The sequence below is a fragment of the Mytilus galloprovincialis genome, chromosome 6 (assembly GCF_965363235.1).
Source record: "Mytilus galloprovincialis chromosome 6, xbMytGall1.hap1.1, whole genome shotgun sequence".
Lineage (NCBI taxonomy): Eukaryota > Metazoa > Mollusca > Bivalvia > Mytilida > Mytilidae > Mytilus > Mytilus galloprovincialis.
In genome coordinates, this window is record NC_134843.1 from 99,536,247 (window position 1) to 99,560,174 (window position 23,928).

Below are 23,928 nucleotides of genomic sequence, written 5' to 3' on the forward strand. Positions count from 1 at the left end.
GCTGCCAGGGTTTATTCATGTTGATCCTTTGTTATTCAGAGCACCCCTCAAGAGTGGGGAGGGTACAGTGGAATCCATGTATACATGTAGGCTCATTGGGGATGTGTCAGTAGACTTACTACCATATTTACAACAGACACCCTAACACAAAAAGGGATTGAGGATACATGTAGTACATGTGGAAGTCTGTTATTATGGAGGAGGAAGCCAAAGTACTCTGAGAGAACCATTGAGCTGCTCTCGGGAACAGACACACCTAAGACATGTAAGAGATATCTGCAGATTGATCTCCTGGTCAAAGTCAGGGGCAAACAGAGGACTCTCAATTACCTATTCTAAACTCTGGTCTTGGGTCCAGAGATGTGTGTTGAAGCCTTGAAGGGTGAAAGAAACCCCCGCCCCCTTCTTTTAAATACTGAAATATCCAGCACCCAGTGTCAGATTTGAATGTGGGACCTTCATCATTCATCACTCCATTGCTTTTAGGCACTAGACCATGAGCCCAGACTCCCTATGGCCAACTTGTCACATATTGAATTATTCAATATTTTCAAATAAATTTCAGGTAACGTAACTGTAAATGGTGTTTCAGTTTGTATCACAATTATGTTTTTTTAATTTTATTATTATGGTAATCTTATAATAATTTGTTCTTTAGTGACATAAAATTCAAGATATGATTCGACGATTTATTTTTAAAGAAAATTTTCTAAAAATTCGAATAATTTCACTTTATATTTGAGTTTGAAATAAACTGATGCGTGTTGCACTTCGGTATCATATGTAAACATTTTTACCTGAAATCAAGCTCACATAAAAGCTTTACACTTACTTTGTGAGGAGCTCCTAGCAATTTATGAACCCCTCCAATCTGATTTTGTAAGGGAACAGTCCTGTGAAATATGAATGAAGGTGGTCGAGTCGGTTCTGGAAAGTTAGTACTTGAAAATGGATCTGTATCATCCAAATATTGCACTCGACACTCGAAGGTCGCCATGTTTGATCTTATTGATTCCTCATGTTTGACCTCTGAACCCGGTTGGTACTGTATTCCTGCGCCGAAACGCATTTTTTTTAATATTCCAAAGTTGAAACAACGGATTTTTTTTTTTAACAAGCTTAAATAAACGGTCTGTTTCACGAGAGATATTTCCAATTAATGACCAGTTATCAAATGTTGTATCATATATCGGTATGTTTTCTTGGTTTGTTTTGATGATTCATTTTTTCACCTGTGCGGACTGAGAACAGGTGTTTAGCAGACGACATATTACCTGTGATTTTTTTAATTATACATGTTAGTGTGTTACGGTGTGGTGTTATTAACTAATTAACACATTGCATGTAAGCTAATTACAATTATTAGCCCTCTTTTCGCTAAAAGTCGCTTCACGGTGTAATTTATAAAATTCAACTTATAAATACAACTGAAGATCTACAAATGACTAGAAAGAAACTGAAACAATTAAAACTGTATTTCTTAATCCCATTTTTCTTTCTTTCACAAAATGGGTCGTAGATCATACAAGTGTATAATCTACCTATCCTCTTCATGCCGGCCGGCAGTTGAAGGCCCAAGTACAATTTTGTGATTTTTAAGGTACTGCGGGTAATTAAAGAGCAGTAAATTCTGAATAGACTTTTAAAAACTGTGATAGGCAAGGGACTTTCTATGCTTAGCTAAGTGCTAGTATAGAAAGTCCCTGGGTATATGGCCGATATGGTTTTGTGTCAGACATTTTAAAATCTGTTCCTATTACTTTATTTTCTAAACGTACATGTGCATGGCAAAAAAATAGAGATAAACATGTTATAATAATAATAATGATCATAATCTGTTTATAAATGTTACATGTAAAACTGAGTTAAACACGTTACATGCAAATACAAAATGAGTATAATAAGGCATTATGAAAAGGTTGTGGGTGGGTAAATAATTGTTATTATATTATTTGAAAAAAAAATGCTACGATGTTTGCAAATATAACTTTTTGCGGCCAAGTTTAAAGTTCAAATATCCATAAGGACGATCGAGTTACCTCCCTTACAATACTAAACTGGATGATCAGTTTCTCCAAAATATATGACATCGCACAACAGATTGTTTATGAAATTCCAAAAGTACAAAAATTCAATGAAAACCAATCATATTAAACAGAGATACACATTAAACATATTCTCTTCCATCGTCACATTTGTGAGCAAGTAGAAATATACTAAGATATATAGGGAAATCTCTAAATAATATTTACAAATAAAGCAGACTGAGATAAACACACACACACACACATTTAAGATTTATATTTAAAATGTCGTTCTATTGGCAAAACCTTGTCGCTTTGAAAAAAATGCTAAGCAAAATCGAGTCAGCTAAATAAAACCTTCAGAATTACTTGATAGAATAGGACATGCACAACACCATTGGTTACTATGGCTTCAGTTTTGGAAGTTTTATACAAAACCATTTACTATAGTTTTACAGATTTTTGTTTGGAGATAATATGGAAATACCGTAAACATTAGCATTTGGATTATGCAATACGTGTGCTTCGATGCACAACTTTAACTTATTCCAGTAATAAATTAGAGACAAAAGATGCCGTTAAATAATTTCAAAATTCAAGTATAATTATTAAACAAGACCTTGTTATTTTGTAGTAACCTTTAACATCGACTCCACTGTTCCCCAACATCTCATTGGTGCTAGGGAAACCTTAAAAAGTTCCGATTTTCGAAATTGACAATTCACTAACGGGAATTGAGGGTGGATGAATGGACAGACATTTACAAGCAGCCACTAAATAGGTGTTAATTAAGACTCTCGTTTTTGTAGTCACCTTTTTAACATCGAATCCACTGTTTTCCAATATCTTATTGGCTCTAAGGAAACCTTTAAAGGTTCCGATTTTCTAACGGAATATGTGGGTGGACGAATGGACAGACATTTACAAGCAGCCACTAAATAGGTGTTAATTAAGACTCTCGTTTTTGTAGTTACCTTTTTAACATCGACTCCACTGTTTTCCAACATCTCATTGGCGCTAGGGAAACCTTTAAAGTTGACATCGCTGAATCCTTCTGTTACCCCTGGTACACGTATCACTTTAGAAGTTGGTTTCTCACATATTCTTAAGATATCTGTTATTGTTACTGATCCCTTGTTCTTCTTTAGTGTATCCCACATCAGCTGCCCAGTCTCAGAAATAGTTCGTCTCATCCTGGCATCTGAGCCTCTGTTTGGTGGAGCATTGGCGATGGCAGCCTTCTTGGGGATGATCGGTGAATCAATATCAACCAACTTCTCTTCTGCATTAAAATCACAAATTTCACATAAGTTATAATTTGTGGCTGAAAAACTTACTTCCGCAAACCATTGTAAACATTCACTTTCTGAACAGGACATTTTACTCTAAAACCAACATTCTCAAGAAGATTTTGAGTTTTATTTAGCAATATACAATAAGCGATTGCATCCAATTTAAAGTTAATAAGAGATGAATATTTTGCCATTTAAACTTGGAATGAAAAATGCGTTTTATCTTGCATTTCAGAAATTCGAGTATCTTCATATTTAGCCAAAGTTCGAAACGAAACATTTTGAATTCTATTTATCAGCGAAAGACGAAAATCACATAATATTTTATATCCTAGTAATAAATGAACAATCAACACAAAATTATGCTTATCCTTGACAAAATTCCACACATAAAAAGTAGAATAAAGTGTATGTATAACCTTGGCTAGCATAGAATACTGCGATAAAATGACGGGTTCATTTATTTCTTTTCTTGTTTCTGGTTATAACTTGTCAGGACTTATCATACATGTATATATAACACTGCACTGAGAAAGCCCTAACTAATCATAATAAATATATCATTCTACTTACTTAAAATACAATTATACTCATAAGATACATTTCTTCCGGTGCTTGGTTTTGTTTTGTGTGTTTTTGTGTTATCATTGCATTGTATTGTTTAAAAGATGTGCATATCTCACACAATTTATCATCACTATATTGAAAGAAAGATACAGTGTTGAAGTAGCATTTTCAAAATTTGAGATAATACGAAAAAGAATCGTTTACCACCAAAGCAAATTTTAACAATGAAGAATAATGCTATGCTTATTTTTTCTCTACACAAAATGTTCAAAAATATCTGCTCGACATTATTTCATTTTAACTCATATCATCTTTTGATATTGTGAAACTTTATACTCTTGAAAGTCTAAAAAATATCGTTCATTTGGTGGCCGTGCCTTTAAACATCTTAACCGTGCAAGAGCTAGACCTTGTGGTTCGTAAACGTCCTGTATCTTTCTCCCATGATGTTTTCACGCAATATAGAATGAAATTTGTTAATAATTTATCCAATAAAACAATACACAACTTAATGCATCTGAAACAAACAGAAATTAACGAGAAACTTCCACTTAAAAGATGCAGAAAGATCTGGATGATGGCCATTGTGCTGTTTAATCATCCACCAATCGCGTCGCGTTTCCTAAGAATTGGAGATCACAAATCTCTGTTACAAGAAGGACACAGAGGAAACATTCCATTGAAAATGTCGGTTCATGAAGGACAAACTGACTAATTCTATGTATAAATGATAAATACTTCAAAAAAGACATACGAAAAAACACACTATTATTTGTGTAAAGTGATCAGTTCATCCTTTGAAGTATAGACGTGACGAGACTGGGGCTAACAGAAACAAAGTGCGTGCGTAATCAATAATTCAAGATAACTTGGTCCAGGTGAGCCTCTATTTGAAAGTTCCCGAATTTTAGTATACATTAGATTTCCTTATATTTACATCTCTGATTTACATTGATAAAACTGCAAAGGACCGAAATAAAATAAATATATTTTGTTCACATATGTGTCTGAACAAATGAACCATCTTAGCTAGTTTTTTTTTAAGATTTTGAATTAATTTTGTCCTTTAGGTGATTTGATGTTGGTATCATATCTAAGCTAGATCAACTTTGTGGGTTACGGCGTTTTTCCCTCCTATTGAAGATGAGTTGTAGAGGAACAACTGGACCAAATTATTATCTAGTCTTTGAATTATAGAGTGTGCAACAAAGTGGATTAAGTGGAAATTCCCCACCATTGCAGACAAAACTAGTCTGCCTTTCATCATGCCCAACAAAAACAGACAAAAAATAGTCTGCCTTTCATGATGCCCAACAAAAACAGACAAAAAACAGTCTGCCTTTCATGATGCCCAACAAAAACAGACAAAAAATAGTCTGCCTTTCATGATGCCCAACAAAAAGCGTTTGTACATAGAAAAGACGGACCCAAACTCTGATTCACGTGACATTTTCTAGAACAACAAAAATGGAAAGCATTGTGACACTTTAACTGAAACATATTTCTAGATTTACTTATCAGCACATATTTCAATCTTTCAAATCTAGTTACACCTTCATACTGTCGATGTGAAATAGAGGCTGGGTCCATCTTGTTCGTCACATAAAAAATGCACACATTGAAGCGTTTTGTAGCAACTAACAACAATTGATTAAACAACTTCAACCCGTGTTTATGATATCGTATAACAAATACATATTACAAAAAAATACCGTTACTACGCATGCATATTCATTACAGTGCTAGCACGTAGAATTGTTCAAAAATGTGACAAGCTTCTGCTGTTGACAGCAATTTAAACTTAAACGGAACTTTCTTTTTGTGGTTAATATTTTAAAGGATACTCAAAAAAATCTTTAGCTATTTGCAACTGAAAAATACACTTATAATTTACCCAGAATAAAAGAAAAATAATGCTGTTCTTAAAAAAAAACAATTGCAGGAGTTACAAAGATAAGAAAAATTCAAATATATTAACACCTATATCTACAAGATTTCTGATGATCTAATTTGAGGTTAAACTCTTTGAAATTTTCGAAATGAAGAATTGGAAAGTGGCCTTACTTGCAGTACCTTCACCTAAACAATTTTACCTTTTTCAGCGGGGATTGTTTATTTATAACTTCAATTGACTTCTTTTCAATTTGCAGACATTTTAAAGAATTTTGAGTACTCTAACAATGAATCAACAATCGATTTACGAAATTGTCGTATTGTCTATTGTCGCCTTAATTTATAGCACTTGTTCTATGATAAATAGAAGGAGAAATGCTGATTTCTTATTGGACGAGAAGTTGTGAGTAGTGTATGTTTAAGTATATAGCGTGTATATAAAATTACGAAAACAACCGAAAAAGCATTACCATTATATGCTTTAAAAAGTTAAAAGAAGAAGAAAACGTGCATAACACAACCACGGACCCACAAAAGCGGAATAGATACACCTTTTTACGCTCACAACACACTATACTAGTACCGTAATTATAAAATAGAGAATACAGAAATTTAGAAAAGAGGGACAAATAATAGTCAGAAAATTATAACTATAAAAACTATATGTTCATGCCGGAAAATCAAAGTGTTGCACAATATTTAAAGTGAAGCCGTCCTCAAGATATGAATTCCGAAGGGATATTAACAATATTATAGAAATCAAATTAAATTTAGAATATATTTTTGAAAGCACATATTTTGGTGACGCCATCACTTCCAGAGTAATATTTACCTAGGACATTAGGAGATGGCTTTAAGGGGGTTGGGATTTTAGGTACAGGTGTATCCATCAGATTTTGTGACCTCCTATTCAAAACTTCATCAATATTCTTACTATCCATATAATATCCATCAGCAGACGATGGCCTTGGTCCACGACTTCCGATACGGCGGGATAAATCGGATGGTGCTCCATGAACTTCATCTAACACGTGATCTATGTCTTGCTTTTGGTTTATGTAACCACTTTTGTCCTTTCTGGGAGACAGTTTCCCGCCATTCACAATGTCCGGGAGTGCCTGATTTTCGTTGGAAAATGCAGACGATGGTGATTTTTTAACAGTGCCGTCATCAGTTACGACTGAATTTATAGAACGAAGGGATCCTTCATTACTTAAGTGTGCGAGACTTTCGTTTGATACTGCAAGACTATGAGGTCTATCTCTCGCAGAAAATCGTTTGCCCCTATCATCTAAAACATCTTCGCGAGAGTTATGGCGACTATTTGATCTACTTGACATATTTGACCTACGATCATCTATCATACCTTCTCTAGAATTAGGTCTTGAATGTTTTCTGTCGTCCAGCATGTCTTCTCGGGAATTTTGTCTGCTTCGAACACGTCTGCCTTGATTCCTATTGGGGGAACCTTCTCTATTAAAACCGAAATTTGAGCTATCACTGGTATGACCCGGACGTCTGTCGTCAATTATGTCTTCTCTGGAACCTTCCCTTCTCATCCTTCTTGCTCTGTTTGGAGAATCGTCTCTAGAAAATGCATCGGAAGAACTTCCTGATTTTCGATTACCCTTTATTGGTACGCCATCTTGGTTACGATACCGTACACCGTCCGGATCGCTTTTTTCGAAATAATTAGATTCAGATTTGTTGAGCGCAGATTTACGGAAATCTTTGTTTGGAAGTCTTGGATCATCATCAAACACATTATCGATTGAGTGTTCTCGGCTAAGATTTCGTCTTGGACGTGACCTTAACCTATTTGGCGACGTATCACGTGAATAGGAAGGTGAATTCTCTCTTGTTGATCGAACGGAGTCTGCACGAGAGTCAGTTCGGTAATAACCCCCGGACTGACGCTGTTCACGGCCAGTGCGCCCTCTATCCGGTGAAACATCTCTGCTTGTTTTATGAGGCGGAGGCGGAGGATAATCTTGGGCAGAAAAGTACTCTTCAGAATGGTCGCTTGGAGCCTTTCCATCTAACCGTCTTCCTTTCAATGGTTTAGCTGTTAGACGGTCACCATAATAAGAATCGGGTTCTGGAAGCTGTTGTTTCCACTCGTGAACTTTAGCAATACTGTCTCTCAATGATATGGTTTCTGGTGTAAGAGGTGCTTCAGGGTCGGGCGCATCAAGCATTTCCCTACTTCGTAATCGTCTTGGAGGCAATGGCGGAGGTTGTTCGTCATGAACTCCAGGTACATCCAATATTTCTCTGCTGTTTGTGCGCCTGCGCCTACTTTGGTTATCATCCAAAATGCTTTCTCTGGATGAAGATCTATTGTAATCTGGTCTCGACTCGCGGTCAGATATCTGCGAGTTTCTGCTTGATCGTTTGTCTGTTGCAGACATTGGTGTACTTGTGCGCGGATTTGGTCTACCTCGTTTTTCTTCTGCTTCATCACCATAAACAGATTGTCTCCAAGATTTTTCTCCTGGAACGTCATGCAAGGATTCATTTTTGTCTCTGTGAGAGAATCGCTTGGTATTAGGATCAGATGAGGTATAACCAGGAGAGGCAGGAACAGAAGGATCGTTAAATTTATCTCGAGTTTTATAAAAAGAATCATTCGGACTATTTGCCCCACCTGATTCTTCCATCATAGCCATTGCTGCAAGAGCTGCTTTATCTCTCATGTCATCGCTTTCACTGACCTGGCGTCGACCTCGCCTTCTTGGTGCTACGTCGTTTGTTTGTACCGATGCATCGGCCATTTCTTTGAATTCTTTGTAAATGTTTTCTCGTCTTATTTCTCTTGTAGTATTTCGTATTCTTTTTGTTCTAGCAATAGCTTTTCTGTCTCTTATTTTATTCTTTTTTTGTTCTCTTCTAGGGGTTTCGCCCTCGTGCATAGGAGAGGTACCTCTGGATATCTTAAATCGGCCTTTCGAGCCGTCTTTTTCAGCCTCAGGTGCGCTATCATCAGTATCAGTTTCGTCTGAAGTAATTTTCTCCCTTCGTTTTGAGGGAGGAGGAGGAGGCTTTATATGTTCGTTGATAGAATCTCTTCTTCTATGAGATCCATCTGGTTCCCGCCTTGGGGAATAATCGACAGATTGTTGTCGGTCGAACCGACGTGACACTGAAGGTGAACTTTCGTATGTAGAATATGGTGATGCACTGGTATAGTCCCCGTAACGTGATGATCTACTACTTATCGGAGAACTCTCCCTACTTGGAGGTCCACCGTAGCTCCGACCTGAACGGGAAGATCCTCTGTCGTAAGATGCTAAAGAACGATTGCTTCCACCGTAGTCTGATAAATAACCGGATCGATTAGCATAAGGGTCTGAACTTGTAGTTCTTGTTGAATATTTGTCCCAACCGGGACCGTCTCTTGATTGGGAGGTTCCCCTAACACTGTGTAGAGGTGTATACATTTCTTTGTTCCCTCGGCTTTCGCCTCCGGCAAATTTTTGTATTCGGTCCCTAACACCAATGCCGCTTCCTACGCTATATCCTGAGTATCTATTAGTTGGAGTATAGGCTTTATCTTTTTGACCTTGACTGTATGATTTATCTCTAGAACTAGAACTTGGTGTATATGATTTAGGAGGGGATGATCCGTATGAGGGTGTTAAATAACTACTGGTTTTTCCTGTTCCACCGTATTTTGAAGCATAACTCGTTCCTACGTTATCGTAAAGCTGAAAATAAAATAAAAAAAATTAGTATTTGTTCCAGCTATATCTTTGTACATAGAATATGTTGATTTAAATGGCGTAAATAATGCTGTTGGTTTTCTCTTCTATTTTACACATTTTGTGAACATGGGTATAATTCCCATTTTAAACTTAGTTAACGTCATATTGGGGGTTTTTTCCGAGTCTCTGGGTTGCTTTCTCATTAACGCATTAACGCAATCCCCTTTTATTCATATTGTAAGGACCTTGCCAAATTTAAGCAGTATTTTGGATAGAGAAAAAAAACAACATGCACCAATATTATGGTAATCCGCCCATAATTGTCATTGTTTTTTGAAAAACGAAATTTCGAATCTGTTACTTTCAAACATTTTAGTATAATTGTATTTGGGTAATTGAAAGACCGAGGAGGCGGTATCATAATAGCACAAATAGCTGCTCTCATTGACCATGTTGAAATAGCTCTCCAAGGTTTTGTTTTCTTTTCTGCTTTGGATTGTATTATATACTTAAAGCAGAATACTGCTCTTCATATTGTTGGAAATTATATACATACATGTTATGCTGCCCATCAAGGGCCCTTGATTGGAATAATAAAATATTCTTATTCTTATTCTATACATAACTCTAGGTGCCTATTTGTGTGTTTTTGTGTTGCTATCTAGCTGACATCTTCATCTATTCATTTGATTATCTACTCTGGAATCGTTATTTTTCATATTCGTATGTTATATTTCATAACTGAAAGATTAAGTGTTTGTCTTACAAACTTAAGAACATACTGAATCTCTGCTAGTACTTTTATTTATATACAGAAACGTTTCAATTAACATTATATCTATTACGTACATCAATGTTATCTCATCCACTTACAAATGTTTGTTCTTTTATTACCATGACAACCATATATACCAGTTATATATCAACTTAATTGAACCAAAACTTGAAAAAAAACTATCCAACATCGACGAATTGTTCCTTAGTTCAGTGTAATAAAATGCAAGGAAGTTTTACAGAAAATGCACTTTTAAATGTTAAAAACAATGGTTTATTTGATTTGTTTTAATAATATCCCCGTAGGGTACCTCCCAATCTAATGCATCTCAGACATCAGCGACTCAATCAGCTGTTTATCTGTACCGGGTTAATACCAGTGCATCACCCGAGATAGAACAGCCCTATGGATTCCAACCAATATAAATCAATCACGATCAAACCTGATTGGCAAGTAAATATTAATCTCTCGAAGGGCAAATGATAAAAAGATGCTGATCAAAATGTGCAAAGATTTTCCTGAATACAAGACAAGACAACATGGAAATGTTCGATACTATTATTTACCTTTCAAAGGACATCCAGAAATAAATTTAAAAAAAAAAACATAGAAGAGGTCGTTACAGATTCTAAAGAATCAGACAAATATAAAGTATATAAAAAGTAATTATAGTCAATATGAACACCATACGTAGTAAAAAGTCTTCGAAAAAGTAAGACACATGTCCAGACCAAACATTCCAAGGTCTTACGTAAAAAGTTCTTCAAGAAACAAACTTGAGAAAGTTATTTGTTTAATGAGATATCAACGAAATGAAACGAAAACATGGACGATCGGACGAGCGAAAATAAAAGGCGTAGTTCAGCAATAAAAAACATTAGTTACGAAACGATAATTAGTCTAAATATTTTTAAAAAGCCAGTGCTTCGATCGTTACTTGCACGATTTCAATAATGCATTTAGTTTGTCTGTAATATTGTCGTTTCACATATCGCAAAGGTTCTACAACTATGATTGCAACACCCCAAGCAAAGTTGGTATAAGACTATTCTGACTGCTATCGTAAGGCTCGTAAGCTTTAATGGTCTTATCTTTCAACTTTCCAAACGTTTTTATCAATCGTACTTGACTAAGGTTATAACCCCCAGGAACAGAAACTTTCGTCACGCATACAGAAATTGGAATTTTACTTTTTACGAGTTGTTACATTTAAATCAAAATAACTAAAAAATGTATTTCCGATGAATTTTTTTTTTTTTTTTTTTTTTTTTTTTTATAGCGAATGTTTGCATCAAATTGAAATTGAAAGATTCTTCTATGAAACAAAATACTGTGCTTTGACAGAAGACTCTTACAATATATTTTGTTATGTAAAAATAAGTTCCTATGTTTGATGTATCGAAAAGCGAATTTGACTTACATTGTCACTTTAGCACAAAAGTTTTAAAACATAAAAACGAACTAATAGGAATACTTGCCCTGTTTGTTATGTTGTGTGTTGCTTGGACGGATTAAACCTGTATGTTTTGACTCTGCATGTACATGCATATGACTGGTTTTTTTTTAAATGTTTATGATGTCATAGTGTGTTGGAGTTTGGCAGATAATAGTCTTTGTTTAACAGGTTGTTGTTTGCTAAACAGAACACATCGTCCTTGACAATTTTCCAAAATATTACAAATATCTAATTATGTTGCTTATAATTAACTTTTTGTTGATATATTCTGTGTACTTCAGGCCAGAATCATTCGTCAAAAGTAAAGTGACGTCATTACGATGATTTCAAAGAAGGAAAAGAACATTCTTTGTCTTGCTTGATTAATGAGATGGTAATATGACATTGCTCTTTTTGCTCGATACAGAGGATGTTAAAGAACTATACACATTTAAAGCATTTAAGGATGACACCACGCATATATATGAGTGCCAACTTGAAAATCGAGTGTGTCGTATTTTCATTAGTCAAAAGAATCAATGCTTAGCTTTCGCAGACTTGTCTGAGCATTGATTTATTTATTTATCCCTGTCCCTTTACTCCTGCTTATTTACAAAAGTGATGTCTGAGAAACGTCCGACACACGATCAAATGACTGGAACACTGTTCTAACAAGTGGAATAGCAAAAAAAAACAAAAAAAAACAAACGTCTGACGTTGGATTCACGTCGCATACAGTTTATGCAATCCCAATTATATTGACGCACATTTAAAAAGTAAAATAAAAAGTAATGGAAAAAAAGAAAAGTAATACATGTAATGGGTTTCTAATTACAAGAAGTTATTGTCACCGTTTATTAACAAAACTGTATACGGAGGGTTGCAGTTGCTGATCCAGAACTTTTTTATGAGTTGTGCCCACTGACTGACCTATAAAATGGGGCGCAATGATTCCCTATATAATCAACCATTTTTTTCCCACAAAAAAGGGGGGTATGGGTTGGTGGTTCCCTTGATTCATTCTTCCAATATTGTTTTGTGATTATTCAATATTTTTAATCTTGTCCATTAAATTTTATAATCTCTTCGTATGGCACCGCAAAAAAAAATCATAATTTGCAACTTATATGGTGCTATCTTAATTAGCTACACCCATAAGAATGTCATTGAAGCCCGCCTCCAAGGAAGGGGTTTCTTACGGTGATGAAGCCATGGGCTGTTTTCTGCTCTTTGGTCAGGTTGTTCTCTCAATGACACATTCTCAATTTTAATCTCCAGTTTACACATGCCTCTTTATATCAGTATATTCAATTCATTGAAAAGCAAAAGACAATAACATTATGTCATTGTTTGTCAACTCTTAAGCCAACAGTGATAGCATTTGGAGAAAAAGAATAACAACATACAAAAGAACTGTCAAACTGTTATAAATACAATGGCAATGTCAATAATAAAAAGGTCGAAATTCTCATCAGATATATTTTTAGAAATTCAGAATTATATATATATATAATGAATATCAAATTTCTTTAAGTTCTTTTCGTATACAAAATCTCATATATAATTACTCATTTATGTCCAAGCGTTTTTTTTTTTCTCTAATTTTCTTCTACATGGCCCATTATCACTGTTTATATTCATAATAATTGATTACGAACATGTGGTGAATATAAGAGGGAGAAATTATTAGAAACAAATTAAGGATGAAAATCCTATTAGCTGCCTCCTTCGCATTTTTTTCTGTGGTTTCGTAAGGCACGTGCTTGGACAGGTGCGGCGCCGTTTTGCAATAAAGTTTCCAAGCCACAACTTCTTAGCAGACTTTACGATCAGAAGGAAAGTTAATAAATTGCTTTCGTTCTTTATTTAAAAACTCTGTTTCGATGGCAACTGGTTTATTTTTACGCAAATCAAGAAAAGTTAATTTTAATTGAGAATGGAATGAGCTGTATGTTTTCCTTATGAAACTGGTTATCATTCAATAGATAGTGCTTGCTTTCATATTCCAACACTTTGCAATAGTGATATCCTCTTTTGACAAGCAATATTGATATAGACATGCATCTCATTTGTAACTCTTCAAAATCATATTCAAGCGTGAATATTCGCAAATTTTGTTTTGTATGAACTTTTTCCCCCATTTGTTCTTAAAAGTTTTTAAACGATACTTCTCCATGATAGTGATATATTGTGATAAATTAAATCTGACGTGACCAACATTTCTTTCCAAAATGACCACCATTAAGCTTCAAATAAGCACTCACACACTATCTTCTTATATCTATCAATAAGCTTCGCTCGACTAAGAAATGATGAACTCAAGAGTCTGAAAAAGTCTTACATGGAGGGAGTAGAAAAGTGGAAATACGTGTTATTGACATACGCTGAAGATGAAACACACTGTTTTGGAAACATAGGTGGTAAACGCAACACAATAGTTTCTATCCTTTAGTTGAACCATTAAGTATCAGTAACTAAAGGGAACAATATCTATAGAATACCATTCTAACATATGGAGAAACAAATCAGTATGCGATGGTGGTACTTAACAATCTAATGCAAATGTTTTGTTTCTGAACAACCTGATGCTCGATTTTTTATTACACGAATTTGCCGCGAAACTTTGCCACTTTTGACTGTATGATGTTCCGGGGTGTCCGTGTTGTATTATGACTATGACTATATGACTATGTTCTACTCGTATTATTTACATTGATGGTTTTTGAAAGTATGAAATGTATTTTTTATATTTTATAGTTACCATCGTGTTTAAGTTAAACCATTTTCCCGTATTCAAATTAATATAAATCTAAATATTATCATAAGTGTTAAAACACTTTCAAATTTGCTATTCTTAGTCTGTTTAGCAAAATTGTCAAACGATGTTTGTATGATTATGAGACAGATTGGGAAGAACAATAAGGATATCGACAGGACAATCCTGGAAACTTGCCTGACAGTGATGTTTGACTTTAAACACAATGCCATATTACAAAACAAATAAACAACGAAAGTGACAGACATATGGTACCGTCGACGATAGAAATGCTCCCACTCCTTCGTATATGTAACGTTTGATGAGAAAGAGTACACACAACAATGCGGAATTAATGACTTATTAAATAATTAATTAATTACTATTGCCTGCGACCACGTATTGGTGACTCAAAGACGGCAAAAACCTTGAGTTTGATACTTTGAACATATTTGTTTTAAATCATGTCTACATCATACAACTACTCAATGCTTTGAACAATTGGAAGTCAAAACTAAACTTTACTCTGCTATTTAACTCGTATCTATGCGAAGAACCAGAAAATAGGACACTAGATTGGTTAGATAGTATCCATTTTTCTAGCATTCACTAAAACTAAATTATAAAATCACTATAAATCATCTGGTACTGTCCATTATATACAAACTAAATAATATGTAGCAAGTTTAAAGCTTTTATCACGAAGTCCTGCAAACGCAACAGTGATGAACTAAACCAAAGGCAGGCTTAAGAATATAAAAAAAAAACAAGTATCTGTGTACAAAGCAAGCATGGACAACAGATGCATGTTTAATTTGACCTTGAGAACCAGGGGCAGTATAACCTTCGGCGTTTATCTGAAGTAAGATACGTAATCTAGTTTAAATGGTATCATTCAACTCGTTGTAATAAAAGTACTTATTTTTTATATGAAAAGTTGACAGTTTTTGAAAAGCCAGAAATACATTTCCGTTACTTTGAAACAGAAAATTTTATGAAAAACCTTTTAAACGCAACACAAATCATGTATTCGATTCAAGATATCGTATCACGAGTATAGCGCTTATGATCTTTACTTTGATATTTTTCAAATATGCATTTGGGGGTTAATTATGGTTTTATCTCTTATATTGTCTTCGGAATAATTTATTTGTAAACGATTAACAGAAATCATCATGAACACATGTTTCTTATTTCGGTATAACGACATGCAAATTACAAAATCTTAACGACTTTGCCAAAGATAAAAACAAAATTGAGGGTAACGTAGTAGTGATTGTGTTCGGGATTTTTACTTGAGCACCAATTTAATTTTTACTTACCGATCCGTGACTCCGACTGCTACTTAGACTTCCGTATCCTCTATCGAACGAAGGCTGAAATGATAGAAAAAACGCACCTCAGAGAAACTGCTCAAATATTTTTATATTATCATATTCCATCACAAAACAATAAATAATGAGATATATTCGTATAATTTAAGAAGACAGAATTGAGTTCTCTTGCCATGAAAGTTTGGCATAATTGCAACAGTAAATCACGTGACACAGGTTATGTTGATTATAATGAACGTGTAAACAATAGAAGAAGATATAACACACTGTTGGTAGGTACATGTGGTAATTTTGATGTTTTCCCTGTATTATATCAATCTCTTTTGATCAGAGGTAATCTCATTATAAGTTTCAGTCAATCCACAGGTGATCTGTAATTATCAGCAGTACCACTGGGGATCAGTGGAATTATAATGCAATCTTATCTCTAATTATATGTATTTAGAAAACTAGCTTGGAAAACAAATGATGTGTTATTCAACAAGACAAAATCAAACTGATGCCAAAAAATATAAAAAAAATTAAAAAATATCCACAACTGTTAAAGAATGGTCCAATAGTCACATGTGTTACATCAATTTCAAACACTGAACATGTTTACCATTTTCTAATTGATAATATACTTTTGTTTTTAACAGATAAAAAATATCCATGATATACCTATACTTATGGTATTTTGAATTCATTTTAAAATTCGATGGTATATCAATGCCCCTATTGATATCCTATAATCGAAAAGTGTTAGCATAGCATTCAGCTTTAACAGGAAATGAATAAAACCCTAGCGAGGCATAGCATGGAAGAACAGGCACGATCTTGAATTTATATAATTTTATACCTTAAAAATGTCTACTAAGTAACGATAAATAACACACAGATAACAAATGAAATGGGCTCATCGGAACACATATTGCGTGCTTGGATTTACGCCTGGAAAACATTTTTTTTCCAAAACAAATTATATGTAAGACGTTGACCAAAAGAATAAATACATTGAAAGAAAATGCACCTTGAAATAAAAACGGAATAATAAAACACAAACATACCAAAAGTTTGGGATGAGGGGAACCATGTGTATCGGAAAAAAGTAAAATCACAAAAATACTGAACTTAGAGGAAAATCAATTCGGAAAGTCCATAATCACATGGAAAAATCAAATAACAAATCGCATCAAAAACGAATGGACAATAACTGTCATATTCTTGACTTGGTACAGGCATTGGTAAGCTTACTACCTTAGTGGTTTTGTATAGAATACAGCAAACTATAGATACATTTGATTTGATTCACAGATCCTGACGGTCAAGCTGACAAACATCTTTGATTTGTCTATATAGCGTTTATATAGTCAAGCCAAAGCTGAAACATGCTAGGTTATGTATATATATTCTGTAAAATTGTTAGATTTTTTTGGGCAATAAAATAAAAAAGAGCCGCTTTTATAATTTTCTTGCACGACTTATCTTGATTTAAGAACTTTTTTCTATTTTAAGGTATATTGACGTAGCCATATCCATAAACACAAGAAATGATAACAGTTAACAGCACATTCTCATAAACATCGTATTTTATGTTCATAAAAGTTTTCAATTGACATTAATGTCTACATATATTTTAATAAAACTAAACAGAAAACCACGGAATAATCAAACGTATCTCGTCTAAAAGCATGTAAATAAATGTTTCAACAAAGTCCCGCTGTTGATGATGAGTATTCTTAATGTTTCAGCATTACCTAGGTCTGTTTCTGATTTACAAGGATTTCAAGGCAAAACTTAACGGTATCGCTCTGAGTTCTATAGGAGTGCAAGTTATTATAACTGGAGACTCGAGAAATGGTAAAACCACATCAGAAAGTAGACAACGTCCGATATCAATAAAAAGAAAATAGAAAGACTACCCCTAAAGAGAGAACAATACAAAAAAGAATCAAAACATTCCACCTCCTAATAAAAGATTTTAAAAATATCACAAAAAATTAAATCATACAAATCAAAACAATAGCATCTACATCTATGTTTTGATTCGATTGTATTTCCTTATTTCAGTCTACCCTAATCAATCAGACAAAATCAAAACTAAGCAAAACAAAATACCAAAGCAAAATAAAACAAATACACCCATAACTACTTCACTCTTCTTATAACTATTTAACAAATCCATAAACTTATAGATATATACATTTTTTCTTTTTGTTTAGGGTGTCATTGTTAAGATATTAGAGACCATATATCTATTTTATTCTAAAGTTCAAACTTATAAAAAACCCGATGTTGGGGAAAGGAAAATGCGGCATAAAAGTCCTTAGTTGGCAAGAAATCGAGGACAAAAAATTGACAGATACTCATAAGCCAAACAAGAGTCAACGGACAAAGAATTAGCTCATTCATCGATATTCATCCTTTCAACTTATATTTGATATTTATATATTTGAGACAAATGAACTGCTATAATTTTAGGGAAAATAAAATGCAGAGTAGCTCTTTGATTGATTTGTAAAGATAAGAACCATCGTATGATAAGAGATATCTTTAGCTACAATAATATAAACATCAATCCCAAAATATCTCCATTTCTGCTTTTCATTCATATATTTTTGATCTGATAATTGAAGCTATTATATAAGTTTAGCAATTGTAAATTTAGATAAGAACTTCCTTTTCTTTAAACTATTTTAACTCAACAAATTCAATTTCAACTACTAAATTTATCATGTAAGTTTCTAATGACGCAATATATATTACTTTCTGCTATTTAAGATGAATTGTATTATTTGATTTAAGTTTTGCAAATGACTCATTCACAAGATGATTTGAATGATCGTTTTATAAACCGGTAAAACACATTTTCATAGTATTTTTACTCTGATACATAGAATATAATCAAAGACCAGACTTATAATAAAGTACGTCGGACGCCCTACTTGTCTACAGAACAAACGTAACAAACCACAAAATCTTCAAATAAATGTTTTGCCATTTGCTAGCTTCTAGGGCCACCTATGCCTGGGGATATATAAACCATTATTGTTTCAAACAGTTCATTTACAGTGAATTGCCGCACCAATTATTATTGTTTACGCAAGCAGAGGGTGCTGACTTCTAAGTTAGTAGACCACTTTTTGGACGAAACGTCAACATGCAGTGTCATCGACCAATTGACTGTAACAACTCAACAAAGATACAAGACTTACACTTAATAACGTCAGACGCGCGTATTTCGTTTTGATAAGACTTATCTATGTTATCGAATACATTCGTTTGACAGTCGAAATCAATTTACAAGTTAAAAGGCAATGAAAACAAAACAAAGAAAAATCATCCCAAACGTATCGCCAACTTATAACCATTGGTAAGCAAAGCACAGCATCACTGTAAACAATCACCAAAGATTTTAAGCTTTGGATTTTCCTATGAGTTTGTTTTTTTTGTTATTTTACTTCTTATAAAAATGAATTTGAAATACTTTGTTTTGTGAACTTGCTTGAACTGATTTAAGAATCAGGACTTAACAAAATAACTTTGTACTAGTTATGGACTCTTGGAAGAACCTTGCATTTTTTTTGGGCAGATTCAGTAATAACTTATTTATATATTAAGTCCTGCATTTTGAACTTGCCAGACGAATTGATAACTCAATGATATGATATTTAGTCCTGACTTTTCCTCTTGTCATATGGAGTGATAACCTTATGAATGACAATTTTATGGTCTGATATTTAGTCCTGACTTTTCACCTTCACAGCTGTGGTGATAATTTTATGGTATGATATTTAGTCCTGACTTTTGATCTTGACTTATGGAGTGATAACTATATGATATGAAATCTAGTCCTGACTTTTTACCTTGACTTATGGAGTGGTAACTTTATGGTATGATATTTAGTCCTGACTTTTCATCTTGACATTTGCAGCGATAATTTTATGATATGATATTCAGTTCTGCCTTTCACCTTGACTTATGAAGTGATAACTTTATGGTATGATATTTAGTCCTGATTTTTCACCTTGACTTATGGAGTAGTAATGTTATGATATGATATTTAGTCCTGATTTTTCTCCTTGACTTATGGAGTGGTAACTTTATGATATGATATTTAGTTCTGACTTTTCACCTTGACTTATGAAGTGATAACTTTGTGGTATGATATTTAGTCCTGACTTTTCATCTAGACATTTGCAGCGATAATTCTATGATATGATGTTTAGTTCTGACTTTTCACCTTGACTTATGGAGTGATAACTTTATGATATGATATCAAGTCCTGACTTTTCACCTTGACAAATGCAGTGATAACTTTATGGTATGATATTATTTAGTCATGACTTTTCACCTTGACTTTTGGAGTGGTAACTTTATAGTATGATATTTAGTCCTGACTTTTCACCTTGACAAATGCAGTGATAACTTTGTGGTATGATAGTTAGTCCTAACTTTTTACCTTGACTTATGGAGTAATAATTTTATGATATGATATTTAGTCCTGATTTTTCTCCTTGACTTATGGAGTGGTAACTTTATGATATGATATTTAGTTCTGACTTTTCACCTTGACTTATGGAGTGATAACTACATGATATGATATCTATTCCTGACTTTTCAACTTGAATTATATGGAGTGATAACTTTATGGCATGATATTTAGTCCTGACTTTTCATCTTGACATTTGCAGTGATAATTTTATGATATGATATTTAGTTCTGACTTTTTACCTTGACTTATGGAGTGATGACTTTATGATCTGATATCTAGTCCTAACTTTTCACCTTGACAAATGCAGTGATAACTTTATGGTATGATATTATTTAGTCATGACTTTTCACCTTGACTTTTGGAGTGGTAACTTTATAGTATGATATTTAGTCCTGACTTTTCACCTTGACTTGGAGTGATAATTTTATGATATAATATTTAGTCCTGACTTTTCACCTTGATTATAAGGAATACTATATTTTTTAAATATGATATGATAGTTAGTCCTGACTTTTCACCTTGACTTATGAAGTGATAACTTTATGATATGATATTTATTTCTGAATTTTCACCTTAGACTATATGGAGTAATAACTTTTGGTATAACGTTCAGTATTGACATTCGAACATGGTCGATGAAGTGATAACTTTATGACATGATTTATAGCCCTGGCTTTTGTCCTCGGTATTTATAGAGGTAAAGAAAGACTAGAAAGCACTGAAAAATTATACAGTAGAGTTTTGCTTTTGCCAACATGAAAAACTACAAACCCAAATGAGTAAAAGGTCTACAGTTATACATTATATTCCAGCACAGAAATTATAAAGATATTAAAACATTATAGTAGTCATACGAGTCATAGTATTAACATTACGACGTTGGTATGTGCATGACAGGCTTTTTGTTTAAAATCACATGATTAATCCACGAAAATGAGCACAAGAACAAATAGAGGAGAAAACATTTGCAAGAATTCAAGAATTATTATGTGAAAATGTGCTATGTTGAATGTTGCATGCATGACAATTGTGTGATATGTTGTGACAAAAGTGCTTTAGTGGTCAGTTAGAGGACGTAAATACATGGTGTGTTCCATTATTGACCGGGAATAAGAATAGAAGAACAAAATGACAACATCAAAGTTACTTTACCGTTCTTTCTCGTCTCATTTTTGTGTTTTCCTTTTAATGAACCTGTAAGTGAAAAGTGAAATATGTTTAAATGAGTTTAACAATGACAGTATGCACATGATAAAGAAGGTAAATAAAATATCAAACCTTGAATTCAAAATTTATAGATTGAATTCAAATTCAAATTTCCGAATGCTCCAATACTGCGAAAACTTCAAAAAAAATCGTAGCAATTGAGCACCACCATTAGTTGTATGTACGGGGAATACGAGGCGGGTTCTATATTAACAAAACAGAAGTTCTCGGGAAACACAGGGAACATAAGATTGTCCAACAAAATAAAATCAGCCGAATTAGACACTAACGAAAGCAAACAATTCCGACAGAAATTCCAATAAAAATCTGTATAAGGGGGTAAGGTAACTAAAATAACAATGTTTGCCCAGAAAGAGGGGAGGGCTACCTTCACCTACTAAATCCATTCATTGAAATGAGAGAATTTTCATATCATAACTGAAACTGCACTCTTGCAATGGTTGTTTTTTAATCTGTGTAAATCTATGTGATAATTAATTAAGATATAATTGATAGTAGCTGTAGTAGATGTATGTTTGCAGCCTAAATAAAATACCGATGTATTTAATCATTTCATATGCGTTTTACATCTCGTGTAATACACGGGCAGAAAGAATTTATCAACAGAAAACATTATATGACGGTAGCTCATTATAAAGGTATCTGATGAGGTCATCACTAAGACTGACGTTGGCAATATTCCAAATATAAAGTAAAAGAGAGACCAGTATCGTCATCATACTAACTTCATTTCTACACATAAAATGATTTCAATACAAAGAAAATTCATTGATAACGACAATAATTTGTATTTGTGACTTTAGGAACATACTGTCAACTTTTTCGTTTGCTTTTATCCACACAATGTCAAAGATGTTGTCAGTTTATGATTCTGTTAATTGAAATAAATACAGAGTTATCTTCCTTAGTATACAGTGAGGGAGAGAAATAAAATAATAACTATAATGTTTCATTAACTTTCCTTAATTGCCTTGAAAAAATAACAAGCAAAATGATAATGATGTTTTCCCGTCTCCGGTTTTTTATGTTTCACACATTTTTTATTAATTAAATTCAATATGCATCGTTGACAAACGAGATGTTTACATTTTAACATACAAATCGTTATTTGTTCTAAATGATGTATGACACCTTTTAGTAACAAGACTATATTCAATAATTATATGAAAGTGCCGATCAATGAAATATGTTAAAAAAATACATATATGACCACATTTATTTTACTACAAATATGACCTGATTAGGACATCAAGTTCCATGGAAAACATTATATAAAATAGAGAATGGAAATGTGGAATGTATCAAAAAGACAACAACAAAAGAGGAATGTGTCAAAGAGACAACAACCCGACCAAAAAAAAAAATCCGGAGTCCACCAATGGGTGTTGTTCATCACTTTTTATTTCCTACTTTGAGAGAAAAAAAAACCTGTGGAGATGCAGACGATATATTTATCCGTCACCTTTACGTTAATTCGTATGCCAGATTTGTTCTTTTAATTTGTAATCAACTTTTTAGGAAACACACGAACATGATTCTACATTTGTAAGTATATACGCGAATCTGAAAATTTAGCATCGTCCAACATGTAAAAAGATAATGATGCTGTTGTAAAATTATTTGAACACTTTTATCTACCAGAAACCTTTAAGGATCCTCAGATTTTAAAGAGCTAGTTTGATGCAGTTATACAAGTACAAAAGCAGGTGCGTGTACCAGATAGACAAAACGTTTAATTATAAAAACATATGATACATATTAAACATAAAGAGTTGTTTTAGTTGCTTTCCGCAAATATATTTTCCAAACTTTAAAACCAAGTGTTATTTACCATATAAAAGCGAGTTTTAAAAAATCTAAATAAATGATTTTAAACTATACATTCATTCATAAATCAGTTATTTTGTTGAAATTTTTAATATGTATAGACGACATTGATGAAAACTTCAAAACACCACACACGGGACTTGAAGTAATTTCGTGTAAAAAGAAAGTATAAATACATATTACATGACAACAAAGCTGAAATATGTTTTACTGATGACAGTGATTTGAGTACGTTTAAACCATGAACCTATATTTCAAAGCATTTCTTTAATCTTGTTTGTACATCGCATTCGAATTATTATTCTATAAAGTAAGCTCGTATAAAAAAGATGTGGTATGATTGCCAATGAGACAACTATCCACAAAAGACCAAGATGACACAGACATTAACAACTATAGGTCACCGTACGGCACTTATTATTTTGGAATGGCATACCTTAGTCAGAAAACAAAATCCCAGTTATTCTTATAAGCATGATAAGCAAGTATGTTTTAAACATTAGTCTTACTTATAATTTTAATTCGATCACTGATTGCTGGTTTAAAAACGTTCAGTGACAAATAGTTCACTGTAATAAACAACGACATTTAACGTATTTTAAGAGTGTGGCCATCAAACAA

General features: G+C 33.3%; 1 protein-coding gene across 12 annotated transcripts in view; it reads right to left on the reverse strand.

Moving 5' to 3' along the window:
- The window catches only part of LOC143080929 (FH1/FH2 domain-containing protein 3-like), a 77,087-nt gene that overhangs the window by 42,567 nt on the left and 10,592 nt on the right, over positions 1–23,928 (reverse strand). For 7 of the 12 annotated variants that reach the window (XM_076257097.1, XM_076257099.1, XM_076257098.1 and 4 more), the window contains exons 2-4: positions 15,768–15,821; positions 6,609–9,483; positions 2,999–3,306 (exon numbers count right to left, since the gene is read on the reverse strand). In XM_076257097.1, the coding sequence (XP_076113212.1) occupies positions 2,999–3,306; positions 6,609–9,483; positions 15,768–15,821 (3,237 nt within the window). Of the gene's footprint in view, positions 1–832; positions 1,159–2,998; positions 3,307–6,608; positions 9,484–15,767; positions 15,822–21,405; positions 21,448–23,928 lie in introns of those variants that run through there. The other 5 variants (XM_076257096.1, XM_076257101.1, XM_076257104.1 and 2 more) reach the window with 5 other exon arrangements.